Here is a 14,404-nt window from a genome sequence, read left to right as displayed (position 1 = left end):
GATCAACAAGTCAAAACATTTCAAGTTTCTTTAAACCACAATTAACATTACATACTTTTATGGTTTTAGTCTGAAGTCTCAGTCCATTCAAAGTGTTGATAGCTTTTTCAGCATCCTTGGGGTCAACGTAGTTCACAAAGCCATAACCCAAGCTCTGTCCTGTTTAAAAAACAAGGGCAATCATTAGTGCTGCAGCGCTACTAATGGATAACTAACAGTGTTTGAAAGTGTCGCCTCGTGCTGAGGTGAAACCACCTATGTTCGAGTTTGTATCCATTGTTCCTTGTCTTATTCCTGGGCCCCCTCCACTTGACACCCACCCCTCAGATATTTACAGACATTGATCAGATTCCCTTTCAGTCTTCTCAACATTAAACAGCCCCGGGGCTCTCAGTCTCTCTTCACAGGGGAGGTGCTCAGGTTCCCTAATCATCCTCATCAGTAGGACTCTCTCTAGCAGATCCCTGTCTCTTGAATTGGGGAGCCCAAAACCAGACACAGTATTCCAGGTGTGGTGTCACCAAGGCAGAGTAGAGTGGGAGAAGAACCTCCTTAAGACCTGCTGACACACTTTTCGTGATGCACCCAAACATATCATTGGCCCTCTTGACCACAAGGGCACGTTGCGGTCCCCTGGAGAACTTGGTATCCACTAGGTTAGAAACTAGAAGTGTAGGAGATTCAAGGTTAAAATGACAGAAATTCACTACTTGCTTTTGAGCTTTTCAGTTAACATAGTAGAGAAACAAAATTCTGGACCAGTGCTTGAGAGTGAGTGTGTTTCAAATATACTTCAACACTGGACTTTGAGCCAGATTTGAAGCTGAACACTTCCACATACATTCTTCAGACTAAGAGCCTCTCAGTAACAATCAGTTAAAGGCTTCTATTGTTCCTACATTCAAAACATCTGAAAGAAGTAAATGGTCATGAGCTAAATAGCATCCAAAGCTGAAACATTTTCTGGTTCTTTTAGCATTAGTGATTCAGCTTATAGATGGACATAAACCATTTTTTAATTAGCTCTTAATCACTGAACTGCAGCCCATTTCCAGCAGTGTGTTCTGTTTAAGTACTCTGTATTAAACACTTGAGTTTAGCAGTAGTCATCTCTCAGCAACTTCAAAATCTGAAGTATACCACTCTTAACCAGCATACCCTTTTAGAAGATATTTTTAGTGCATAAGGACATAAATAAGTAGAAAAAAATAACATAGGCAACTCTGTTTCTGTAACAAGCAATGTAGAAAAACACAGATTTTTTTCTGTATTAATTTACAGTTCTACCTAGATATAACTAAGTTCCTTATCCTAAGAGTGCCTTTCTCGTTATTTGATTACAGTAGAGCAATTTCTACACCTGTCACCTCCATCACTCCCACTGTCTGCAGAATCTCTTCCCAGCAATGTCTCTTAAAAGAGTGACTTTTTGTGCAAAGCTTATTTTAGTCTTACCTAATACTGAAATGATGATTTTTGGTGTATTAATCTCCTAGGAAGGAACCTATTTAAGTCATACCCTCAACAGATGTTTAAATCTCAAAGAGAAAGCTATTTCATCTAAGATGTTCCAAATACTCTGCTAATTCCAGAATGAATGTGTACAGAAATGATTCCTACTATTTTCAGCTACCTCTCCATTCACGTGTTCTATTTTTCACATTAAAAACTCCCAGACCACTCCAGACAATGAGCAGACAGTGATGCTACAAAGGACATCATTCATGACCAGTTCTCCAGTTCTTCTGAAGACATTCTATTAGTTAAGCCTGATGAGCATTCGCAGATTAGCCTAGGAAGCTGCACCCCAAAAAATTGCAGTCATTTATTCAGGACAAGCTTGAACTCATTTCTCAATGTTTGTTCTGTAATTTTGCAATTAAAAAAACACAATGTGAAGGTGGTGAAACACTGAGTGAAACAGACCATCCAGGGGGGCTGTGGAATCTCCATTCCTACAGATACTCAAAGTCTGAGTGCATACAGTCCTGAGACAACTTGACAAGGGGAACTGAGTCTCTTCCGCCCTGAACAATCCTGTGAATCCTAGGAATGATTTGGGTTGGAAGAGACCTTGAAGACTTGCAAACGCCTTGCCAGAGGCAAGGGCATCTCCTGCTAGAGTAGCTTGCTCTAAGGATCCATCCAACCTAGTTTTGAACACTTTGATGGCTGGAGCTTCCACAGCTTCTCTGGGCAAACGTTTTCAGTGTGTCACCACTCTCATTGGGAAGAATTTCTTCCTAATATCTACTCTAAATCCATCTTCTTCCATTTTGAAGTCATTAATGCTTGTTGTACCACTACACGACTCTGCAGAAAGTCTCTCTTTGGCTATCTTGTAGGCTGCTACAAGGTGTTCCTCAAGCTTTCTCTTGTCCAGGCTGAATAATCCAAAGTCTCTTAGCCTGTTTTCATAAGAGAAGGGCCCCAACTCTCTATCATCTTCACAGCCCTCCTCTGGACCAGGTTCAAGAGTGCCACACCCTTCTTTTGTTGGGTGCTCCAGAGCTGGACACAGCACTCCAGGTGAGGGTCTCACAAGACTCTGCTTTTCACACAAACCAAACAGAAGCTAGATGCACTTAAACCAAACTAGCCACCACTTAAAATATCTAAAGAACAACTTTACTAATTATAATCACTAATTTGTATTGCCTGAAGCAAAGGATTAAGCTGAACACTGATATGAACAGCTCTGGGACTCTTCCATCTGTGCCTCTTCTACACCAAACTCCATTTGCCAACATGCATTTCTTGCAGAACACGCTTGTTTCCAAGTCTAGTATCACTTATAAAGTAAATGATGTGTCTGTGTCCACAACAGGGTGATAATTCTCAGATTTAAATATATATCAAAAAGCAGCTTAGTCTCCTGCTGTTTAAAGATAGCTCCACCTTGGTAGTTGCTTCAGCCTTGTTGTTGCAACTTGTGTTTAATGACACTACAGTTTGAAAACCTATTACCTCTCCAGGTTAGCTCTGCCTGCTATTATCTGCTTCAGCACTCTGAATATCCAATTTAGCACTTCAAAATTATGGCCTCCTCAACCTCAGCATAGATAAGAGACTACCTGTGCACAATCTATTTATTCCTTAACTCAGACCTATAAAGAGTATTACATTTAGCTTATCCTGAAGAAAGAAGTATCAGTTTATTGTTCTAAGTTGTTACTTGGGCCAGTAAGAAGAAAATATTCACCACCTTTAAGGGGAATACTCTTCCCATTTGCAGAAGTAAACAAAACTTCAGAAGTTACATGCTTATTCTCAAAAGCTCTTGTGACTATTTCGTAACAATGTTTAAAGCCAGTTCTGTACACATTTATGCCTGGGACATTATGAATATTAGACAACATGGTGTAGAATAAAGCTTAATTTGCTAAATGATTGGTGAAAGAAATCACATGAACCAGATCAAGTTAAAATGCTAAAGTGATCTGGAAAGAATAAGGAAAACAATGAGGAAAGGCAGTTGGACTTGAGTTTTGTTTCGAACAGCCTGATAAAAACCCCACATAGCAGAACTGCCTCAAGTTTACAAGAGCAAGGAATTAAAGCAAAGATTATGATTTGAATGTTCATATTCATTAATTACATTTTATGTTTTATGTAACTGACACTTGCAAAGTCAAATTCAACTGTGTCAAAAAAAGTCCTTGCAGTCAGGCATCTCTTTGAACCTAAGCATGCTATATCTGCCACTAAGTGGGTCACTGACAAATGTTCAAGCTCTTACACACGTGGGCTACGAGAAAACATGAATTGGAAAGCATTATGCTACTCACTTTCATTTATGTTTCAAGTTTGTGAGCTTCACAAATATCACCTGATCGTCATGTACGATGATCATGCAAATTAAAAAGTAATTTATTAGTTAGTGCCAAGCTACTTTTTAGCATTAGTTCATAGAGAATGGATTTTGAGGAGTGGGGCAAAAGTGATTTTGAATGATGTAATTTTCATCAGCCATTTTTAAATAACTGTTCGAGAGATTCAGTGTACATCCATGTGCACATGAGGAAAGCATAGACAATGTATAACTTAAGTAAGAAACAAGGGATGAACACCAATTCACTATTCAGGAGGGGAAAAAAAAAAGACAGATATACTTCACAGGCACTGGTCAGGAAAAGACCAAAAAATTTGTCAAGATAGAAGAGAGAAATGAAGCAACAAGAAGGTACAGCCATGGTCACGGTGCTCCTAAATGTACTATTGTGCCTTGGCTTTTTTTTTTTTTTTTTTTTTCCTTCTTTAAAAATGCAACTTATGAGGAAAAGTCACAAAAACTAGTTCTATCCTGCCCAGGCTGTTTCACAGGTGTATACTATAAATTAACCCTCTTTGTATACTGTGCAGAGCTGTAAAAGCCCAAAGAAAATCCTCTGTGGTTCAACATTCACAGAAGGTCTCAAATGGATGCTATCCACATAAGAAGTGGTCACACAAAATAGAGGTGACAAGCGATGCCTGTTGTCCATTCTTTACTTCTTGGTTTTAAAAAGTGGCAGCAACATTCCTTAAATCAGAATGAAGCCTTTTAAATACAGTTGTTAAAAACCTGACAACAAGAACATTCAACTTTCTGAATAGGAATAATCTTGTTCTAGAACTACACTTATGTGATATACATCTTGGTTGCTTCCAGCAACTGTTTCAACATTTTTAACTAGAAGGATTAGAGTCTCGTCTCTTTGAAAGACCCAAATTTTAGAAATACAAATCATGAGTGGAGAACTTCTGTTAGATTTTCAATCCACAAGCTACCATTCAACTTCTGGAAAAACATTCCCTAAAGCTTCCAGGCACCTCAGAACCAGGAAGACATACTATTTCAGACAAGCACCAAAGGCAGCATCTTCACCAGCTCTTTACTTACGTTACTGGGCTGAATGCTTAGGGAGAGAGAGTTCAGTCACCTGAATTATGCAGTTCTGCTAATGAGAACTGAAAGTGCTGAAGTGTCATTTACAGTATGTTACACGTTAAAAGAAAAGCTTGAAAGGTGGACAAGTATGAGCCTTATCTTAACAGATACTAAAGTATGCTCTTTCAAAAGCTAATTCTGAAAAACTGGGAGCTCTAGCATACAAGGGTAGGCCCTGTGAGGCTATAAATCACACCAAACAAGTGCTACATTTTCAGTGGTCTCACACATTTTATCATTCCTGAAAAACAATATACATTTTCTGCATAATACTGTGATTATAGAGTGGCTAATTAGTACAGTAGCTTTATTTAGCAACTTATTAAAATGTCTGGGTAGTGTATTAAATTTTGGGGAGCAGAAAAATGAAGTCTGACCACAGAAATTTCTGGCCAGCATCATGCCTACTTATCTTCTGCTCTTACATTTACTGCTGACCAGTTTACTACTGCATCTGTGTCCCTCATCATCATCCCACATGCATGGGTACAAGAAACCTGTCTTCCCCAACAAAATCCAAAACCAATACTGTAAAACTTTGAGCACACAGCTGCCTTTTTTTTTTTAAGCTGTATTCTGTTAGTGTACTATTCACCAGATGATTAACAGGTGCTGAGAAAACAGTACCTTTGACACTGCAAGAGTTTTTCTATCACAGCATTTCTTCCCAGGGTCAACCACTTGCATTACTTCAACGTGTTCTCCCTACTCAAGTAAACCAAAACACTTGCCTTTGAACAAGGCAGCAAGAGGCCCTTGAAAGCTTGGCACACCCACCACACGAGGGAGTCCTTGGCTGCTGTTTCCTGTCAGAGCTATCCAACACTGATGCAGGGGCCTGAGTATTTGGTACTAACTGCTGACTGTACTGCCGGAGACCCAGCTAGTCCTGCACCTTGTCTGGAATTCTTAAATATTCCTGTAAGGTCTGCAGACCAAACATAATAGATGATCAACAGTTTCAGAGAACTGCTTTTTCCACCAAAAGCAGTAATTAGAGCAAAATGGGATACTAACAATCAGCTGAGCTCTCAAAACCCTTTCAGTATGCATTCAACTTGTAAGATAAGAATGAACAAGTTCTGTGAAAAACTGAATCATTTAAAGGGGTATACAGACTTCAGTTCCACCTTCCCTCTTCTTGCCACTCTCTTTTACAAGTTCATGTAAGAGAAGTAGAACACCAGCAATTGAGCGCTGCTAGTGCTAATTCTTACATGAAGGACTCCAAACCTATCATTCACTATCTCAAATTATCACCTTGATACACTTAATCAAAAATGGAAAGAAACCCAGAAATACTTACTTGACTAATAATACATCTTAAAATTAATACATGCTTGTGGGGGTTTTAGGCTATGCCCTTAAAATGCTGGGGGGAAACTTCAACCCAACTAAGCTTAAAACTAGTCCCATGGTCTAGTAACAAAAATCTACCATAAGCACATATTGATAAAGCTACTCACTCATCTGTAGAACTGTATCTACAAATGTCTACAGAGCTGCTGTCTTTCTAACAAGATGGGCTAAAGAAATAAGCACAGAATACCATCAAGTGTTGCTTTCTTCCCATGTAAATTATTGTTCACATTCCTTTGGAATTCTGCAATAAGGCTTGAACTTCATTTTAAATGCCAATTCAGCAAAATGAAGGAAATTGCCTGAGCCACTGAGCAACCCCCAGTTTAAGTGCAGTTTGCTCATAGTTCCAGCAGATGGATTCTATCTACTGAACACCGGTAACACCACCGAGCTAGCAAGTTAGGCAGCTTGTGAAAGAACACCTGGAAACTGTAATTGCTACTAGATTTCAATATTTTGACACTTTGATGCCTCTTTCCCCAAAGCCAGTTTCTCAGCTATTGCTCCAAAGCTGGAAAAACAGAAGTTGAAGACTAAAAGGCTCAAATGCTGACTGAAGCATCCAACAGTTTATCCTGACATACAGAGACGAACTGTTTAACTAGACATAATCAACAAGATTAAGTAATCCTGAAAATCTTAATTTTTCACCCTGGTTCAACTCTGCCCTTTTATTAACTTACTACCACCTTCTTGCCTTCAATCATGCATAGTTCCTTCACATGTGAGGAAAGTTATCTGCTACTTCATCAATACAAGTTTGCTGATACGTAAGCCACACAAACCACAACCACAAAACAGGGTGCAGCTCAGGTTCCTCTACACAACAGGCAGAAAGTCAAGGGTAGGGGGTATTGTGGGTAAGAGCCACATGAAAGACAAGCCACTGAAGGTTATTAACAGATACACCACAAGAAAATGTGAAGCTGAAAGTAGGGATTGTTTTTGCACAAGAAACAAGGCATCTGCTTCTGGACACTACAGAAAGTTGAACACTTTGATAGTCTTGAACAGTTAGTAGTCTTGCCTGACTGAAACAATAGGTCAACAAGTGTGGAAAGCTCAAATATAACATGGCTGTGCCTGAGGTAACTCTGGGAGTTGATAGATACACAAAACTTCTTGAAGCAATCATAGGATTAAATGCAGGATCTGAGCTGTATTTGTGGTAGCTCTTTCTCTTGATGTGGATTAAGGCATTGAATCATTAAAATCAGAGGCTGGCACATTTTACTTCTGTAGCTTTGTACAACTTTCTACCTACTTCTTGCACTTGGCATGTCCTAGGAAGACCCCCCGCCCCAAAAAAAAAAAACCAAACATCTGCAGCTTTAAGTCTTATTACTTACCACTCTGTGGTGGCTGCAAGGATACCCACGTGATATCCTTCAGAGTGAAAGGGCTTCAGGGTGTGCAGGTCAACAGCACCACTACTCAAACCAAGATACACTTCACTGAAGTGTCTTATTTATTATAAACACTTTTTGCACTAATTTCACAGCAATTACCCTGAAAACCAGGGATGCCTATAAAACCTTCAGGCCTCCTTACACGCACTAGTTTCCACTAGAATTCACCTTTATTCAAACAGCTGGCCTAGAATCACTGTAACAACAATATATACCTATCTATGAGCACATACGAAAGAGTAAGCAGTGGTAAAGATATGTCAAACAGGCAGCCTGAAGATTCCCAATGAGGAAACAGATCACTGTCTCTGCTAAAAGCACACAAGATACCCCATGTCAGAGGACTAGTGCCAATTTGCAAAACCCAAGATGTTCAAAGGCTTCTTTTTGCAGTCACTGATAAGAACAAATTTCAGCTGCACAGAAGTGGCAGAAAATAGATACTGGATTAATCTCCATTAAAAGCACACCACTGGCTGAAAAGCAATGATTTAATGAAGAGGGTGTTCTTCTTTGCTACATTCAGAGAGATCCCTAATCATATTTAGCCTTATAATAAGAGTTTCACTTATAAAGCATGAAGTCCTTCCTCACACTGTAGACTGAGATCACTTCATTAGTTCATGCTAACATATGGATGAATAAAATGTTTAACCATTGTAGAAAAAAGCCTGGTTTTACTATGTCAGTAGTATGGAACAAGGCAATGTAACTGAATCCCTGGAGCAGACTACACAGGTTTAGTCAAAAAAGGGTCTTTTTACCTTCTTATTTGTAAAAAGAAAGCCTATAAACTCCTGAAAGTTCAAAGCAATGTCATGCCTGCAAAAGAATGAGAATCAAGTGGAAGTGCAAAGACAATCAAGTTGTATCTTGAGTAACGTAAGATGAAACAAGTTCCTTTGTCTCCACCTGCTTGCATGACTAATTCCAGGAGACATGTAAAGAGACATTTAAATTACGCAGCTTACTATGAAAAAAGCACAGTAAATGCCATGAAGTCCTTTTCAGTGATACTAAATAGTAACATCCAGAATCAGGGAAGACAACATGACACCCAACACCAGAACATCAATCTGTCAGAGCAGGTCCAAATGAAAGCCACAAAGGTGACCAGCAGGCTGGAGCACCTCCCCTATTGGGGCAGATTTTAAGAGTTGGGGCTGCTCAGCCTGGAGAAGGTGGCTCTGAGGGTGTCTTATAGTAGCCTTCTAGTACTGGAATGGGGCCTTAAAGAAAGCCAAGAAAGGACTTTTTACAAGAGCAACAGGATGAGAGGGAATGGACTGAAGCTCAAAGAGGGTAGATTTAGACTGAATATGAAGCAGATATTCTTTACAGCAAAGATGGGGAGACACTGGAACAGGTTGTCCAGGGAGTTTGTGGATGCCCCCTCCACAGAGGTATTCAAGGCCAGGTCCAACAGGGCCTTGAGCAATCTGGTCTAGTGGAAGGTGTCCCTGCCCATTGCAGAGGGGTTGGAACTCAATCATTAATGTCCTTTCCAACCCAAAGCAATTTATAATTTGATGATACAATGTTAATAGGCTTAAGACAAATCTCCAATAGAAATCTGGATCCACATACATAAGGCTTGTTTGAAAACAGCACCTTCAGGATTGTCTTGCAGTCTAGTTAATAGGACAGTACTCCACCCACCAGCTAAGTAGGCCAATTTTACTTTCTTCCAACAAGCACAGGAAGTTTGAAATTACTTTATTGTTTTTGTATTACAGCACAGAGTCTCTAGGCCACATCAGAGGCTGTGCTTACAGAGTTAAAAACATGAACTACCTCATAAATGAAAAAGCTGATGTTTGCAACCCTCACCTTCACACCCACCCACAGAGAATCTATGCTTCCGAAGTCTTAAGCAAGTTGCTCCAGAGATTAGATAGTTTGTCAGGGAACACCTTTTATCTACATCCTTGCCTAAATCCAAAATTGTGAGGCATCCAGAAATGGTTCTTTAACCTTGGCACACCACTAAGCAGCAGCTATCAAGACACAGCAAGCTTCAGCTAACTGCTCCCTTTAGTTACAGAACTGCTCTACTCTCTCATGGTGAATTCTCTCAAAACCTTGCAGAAACGTGATGGGTAAGAGTGGTAGAGCACTGCATGTGTCAAGCACATTAGGAGTAAACACTGAAGAAAGAAGAGCTAGGGAGTTTCAAAATTAGCAAGCCTCTTTTGGGAAAAGTGGCAAAGTTGAATAGAATAGAATTAAGCCGGTTGGAAAAGACCTTTGAGATCATCGAGTCCAACCTATCATCCAACACTATCTAATCAAGTAAACCATGGTACCAAGCACCCCATCCAGTCTCTTCCTAAACACCTCCAGTTGATGGTGACTCCACCACCTCCCAGGGCAGCCCATTCCAATGGCCACTCTTTCTGTGAAGAACTTCTTCCTAACACCCAGCCTAAACCTCCCCCGGCACAGCTTAAGACTGTCTTCTTGTTCTAGTGCTGGTTGCCTGGAAGAAGAGACCAACCCCCAGCTGGCTACAACCTCCCTTCAGGTAGCTGTAGAGAGCAGTAAGGTCCCCCCGGAGCCTCCTCTTCTCCAGGCCAAGCAACCCCAGCTCCCTCAGCCTCTCCTAATAGGGCTTGTGCTCAAGACCCCTCACCAGCTTTGTCTGTTCATTCAGTACCAACAACTAAAAACTTTCTGTACAAACTTCACTTTCAAACTTCTGACTACAACTGCATCAATTTCCTGGAAGTGTTCCACTTCCAGGCAATTTTTAAAGAACTGTAGTTCTAGACACCTGCCACATTGAATGTCGCATTTGTGTGTACAATAGTAATGGAACAATTCCAGTTTTCAAGGAAATTATTACCTGCAGAGAAAAGGGCAAGAAAAAAAAAAAGAAGGGCAAGAAGAACCTCCACTCCTTATTGGACCTGGAGGGGAACACTGTGACTGAAGACGAGGAAAAGGCTGAGGTCCTGAACACCACCTTTGCCTGAATTTTTAGCAGGAAGGCAGGAGTTCAGGACAAGTGGCCTCCTGAGCTGGGTGATGGGGTCAGGGAGCAGTGTGATGCCCTGGAATGAGGAATTCGTTCGGGATCTGCTGAGCCATCTGGACACTCACAAGTCCATGGGACCGGGTGGGATCTACCCTAGGGTGCTGAGAGAGCTGGCAGATGAGCTGGCCAAGCCACTCTCCATCATTTTCCTCCAGTCCTGGCTTACAGGTGACATCCCAGATGACTGGAAACTGGCCAGTGTGGTCCCCATCCACAAGAAGGGACGGATGGAGGAACCTGGAAAATCCAGGCCTGTCAGCCTGACTTCAGTGCCAGAGAAAATTATGGAGCAGATTATCCTGGCGGCAATAACTGCGCACCTGAAGGATGGCCAAGGGATCAGGCCCAGCCAACATGGATTTAGGAAGGGCAGGTCCTGCCTCTCCAACCTGATCTCCTTCTATGATCAGGTGACCCACCTGGTGGATGTGGGGAGGCCTGTGGATGTCGTCTACCTGGACTTCAGCAAGGCCTTTGACACCATCCCCCACAGCAAACCACTGGCTAAGCTGTCAGCTCATGGCTTGGACACCAACACTCTGCTGGGTTAGGAACTGGCTGGAGGGCCGAGCCCAGAGAGTGGTGGTGAATGGTGCCACATCCAGCTGGTGACCAGTCACCAGTGGTGTCCCTCAGGGATCAGTGCTGGCCCCATCCCCTTTAATATCTTCATTGATGATCTGGATGAGGGGGTTGAGACAGTCATTAGCAAATTTGCAGATGACACCAAGTTAGGAGCAGATGTTAGTCAGTTAGATGGTAGAAAGGCTCTGCAGAGAGACCTCAACTGACTGGACAAATGGGCAAAGTCCAATATGATGGCATTCAACAAATCCAAGTGCTGGGCTGGGGTCAGAGTGGCTGGAGAGCTGCCAAACAGAGAGGGACCTGGGGGTGCTGATTGACAGCTGCCTAAACATGAGCCAGCAGTGTGCCCAGGTGGTCAAGAAGGCCAATGGCATCCTGGCCTCCATCAAGAATAGTGTGGCCAGCAGGAGCAGGGAAGTCATTGTGCCCCTGTACTCTGCATTGCTTAGGCCACACCTTGAGTACTGTGTCCAGTTCTGGGCCCCTCAGTTTAGGAAGGACATTGAGACACTTGAACGTGTCCAGAGAAGGGCAACAAGGCTGGGGAGAGGCCTTGAGCACAAGCCCTATGAGGAAAGGCTGAGGGAGCTGTGATTGTTTAGCCTGGAGAAGAGAAGGCTTAGGGGTGACCTCATTGCTCACTCCAACTACCTGAAAGGTAGTTGTAGCCAGGAAGGGGTTGGTCTCTCCTCTCTAGCAACCAGCACCAGAACAAGAGGACACAGTCTCAAGCTGCACCAGGGGAAGTTTAGGCTGGAGGTGAGGAGAAAGTTCTCCACAAAGACAGTCATTCGTCCTTGGAATGGGCTGCCCAGGGTGGTGGTGGAGTCACCATCCCTGGAGGTGTTCAAGAGGGGACTGGACGTGGCACTTGGTGCCATGGTCTAGCCATGAGGTGTGTGGTGACAGGTTGGTCTCGATGATCTTTGAAGTCTCTTCCGACCTTGGTGATACTGTGAACAACAATTCCAGTTATCAAGGAAATTATTACCTGCAGAGGATAAGATGAAATATGCACAAGATAGATACGCTCATTTCCATATGACTAAAGTTGAAAGGACATAAGGAGAAAGTAGTATGTCTCTCTTTACCTGCCTGTCTGTCACACTATTTCCAGGTTGCAGAAGTCTGGAATTTTCAATGGTCACAAAATCTGAAGGGTTTTATTTTGAGAGCCTAACATGTTGACTATGAAGAAACCACACCACAGTGTGACAGTTACCAGCCACAGGGAAAGTGGGAAGACATTTTTGGAAAATGGTGTTTAAGAGGATCAGGTTTTCAACCAACACATAAGCATCACAGTAAGGCTTGAAAAACAAACCCATATAGCAGCAACCAGCAAGAATGTTCTGAAATGGACTTCTCTGCGTTTAGAAGACAGGAAGTTTGACAGTAGGAAGTGATGCAAAGAGAAACCTTCAGATAGGGAGCACTCAGAACAGTCTATTACTAGGGGTTCACAGCAAGAGAAGTCTGAAGATGCAAAGTGTTATTCCAGGCTAGATCATAGAATTGTAGAATTGTCTTGGTTGCAAAAGACCTCAAAGATCATCAAGTTCAACTCCTGTTTTTAGATCTCTAAACAGATCCTGCCTCATTTTCTAGATAGCACAAGCAGGCATGCCTAACTGCAAAAAGTAGTCTACACATGCATTATTACTAGTTTGAACAAAATGTCAAGAGACAAGAAAAAAAATGACCCATCAAGCAGGGCCTTTTTGAGAAGCTGTGAATTTTATGAGCATAGGACTATTATAATAGGAAAACAGTAAAGGAACGGTGAAGCCATAAAAAACTAAGAAATTCTCCCAAATTTACGACATCAGATTTCCACTGCTCCCTGAAGTTAGTCTGAATTCCGAAGTTTCGGTTTTGCTAACAACTTCACAAGCATTCCCAGTCAAATAAAGAAGCAAAGGCTTGAAAATAATTTTCATGATTTACAACATGAACATGATGCACTTATCTTCCACATCTACAACTGAATTTGCACTGAAAAAAACCCAGGCATTTTAAAAGGGTATTTTTTTCCTCTAAAGACACCACATTAAATTGCCATTTTTACCTATATTCAAGTTCCAGAAAAGTAGGTTTAGAAAATGCAGTCTGCCATACTATGGTAAGTCTTCATTTTCAAGTAGGAGCTACTACCATGCCTTGCATTTGTCAACAGCTGGTAAATCAATCTGTCTTACACAAGCAGACACTGTGCTTTTTAGTGCTTGAACAGGGGTTCTTTGATAAATAAACTTCATCCCATTTTACCTTCTTCCCCCACATTTGAAGTATTTTGAGCTTGATACTAAGTACTCAAGAACCTAAATTAAACCACTATCTAGAACAGCTGATAAGAATTGAGTTTTTATGCTATATTGAGATTAGAGTCTCCTACCTCCTGTACAACTATAATTACTTCATGTGGTAGTTTTGTACCTTGTATTTAGATACATCTGCATTAGTCAAAAGCATGAGTTAACAGACTCCAAAATATCTGGGCACAATGACTCATTCCAGACAGATTCTCTGGTTAGCAAGCAAGGATAAGTGTCATTCGTGCCCCACTTCTCATATGCTGCTCTTGATGATGGGATTCTCACATGAATAGACAGCACCTCCTAAAATCTTCATTACTATCACGGTTTAATTTCTGCACCTCCAGTAAAGCAACAGAACAGCAATCAGCTATTTTAATTCATGCTGAGAACACTGTGTTTTTCCATTAGCTGAGCAACTGAACTTCAATTCAGCTACCAGGGCTGCCCCAACAGCAAGTTGTGTCCATTAATGTCATGTCTGGAGATGACCAGAAGGAACCTTCTCAGTTCAGCTTTCTCCTCCACATCTCTCAACTAAACCCCAAGATACGAATCAGAAAGTGATGCAAATCTTGTTGACAGTATGCTGCAAGGAACCATTGATTGAAACAATTCCATTCCACAGAAACAGCAAACTGCTAGAACTGCCCTCTGGAAACAGGGCTTCAGATTGCTCACATGAAAGTAAAAAGTAAACCCCTTCCCTCCATCAGTTTTTTTGGAAACCAGGAGGCTCTCACGCTCAACTCATCTCAATCCT

General features: G+C 41.6%; 1 protein-coding gene across 1 annotated transcript in view; it reads right to left on the bottom strand.

Moving 5' to 3' along the window:
* Nucleotides 1-14,404, bottom strand: part of ELAVL2 (ELAV like RNA binding protein 2) — a 92,480-nt gene that overhangs the window by 21,205 nt on the left and 56,871 nt on the right. The window contains exon 4 of the mRNA XM_054178137.1: nucleotides 56-159. Within this exon, the coding sequence (XP_054034112.1) occupies nucleotides 56-159 (104 nt within the window). The remainder of the gene's footprint in view (nucleotides 1-55; nucleotides 160-14,404) is intronic.

Source organism: Dryobates pubescens, chromosome Z (assembly GCF_014839835.1).
Source record: "Dryobates pubescens isolate bDryPub1 chromosome Z, bDryPub1.pri, whole genome shotgun sequence".
Lineage (NCBI taxonomy): Eukaryota > Metazoa > Chordata > Aves > Piciformes > Picidae > Dryobates > Dryobates pubescens.
This window is presented reverse-complemented; position numbering and strand designations above follow the sequence as displayed.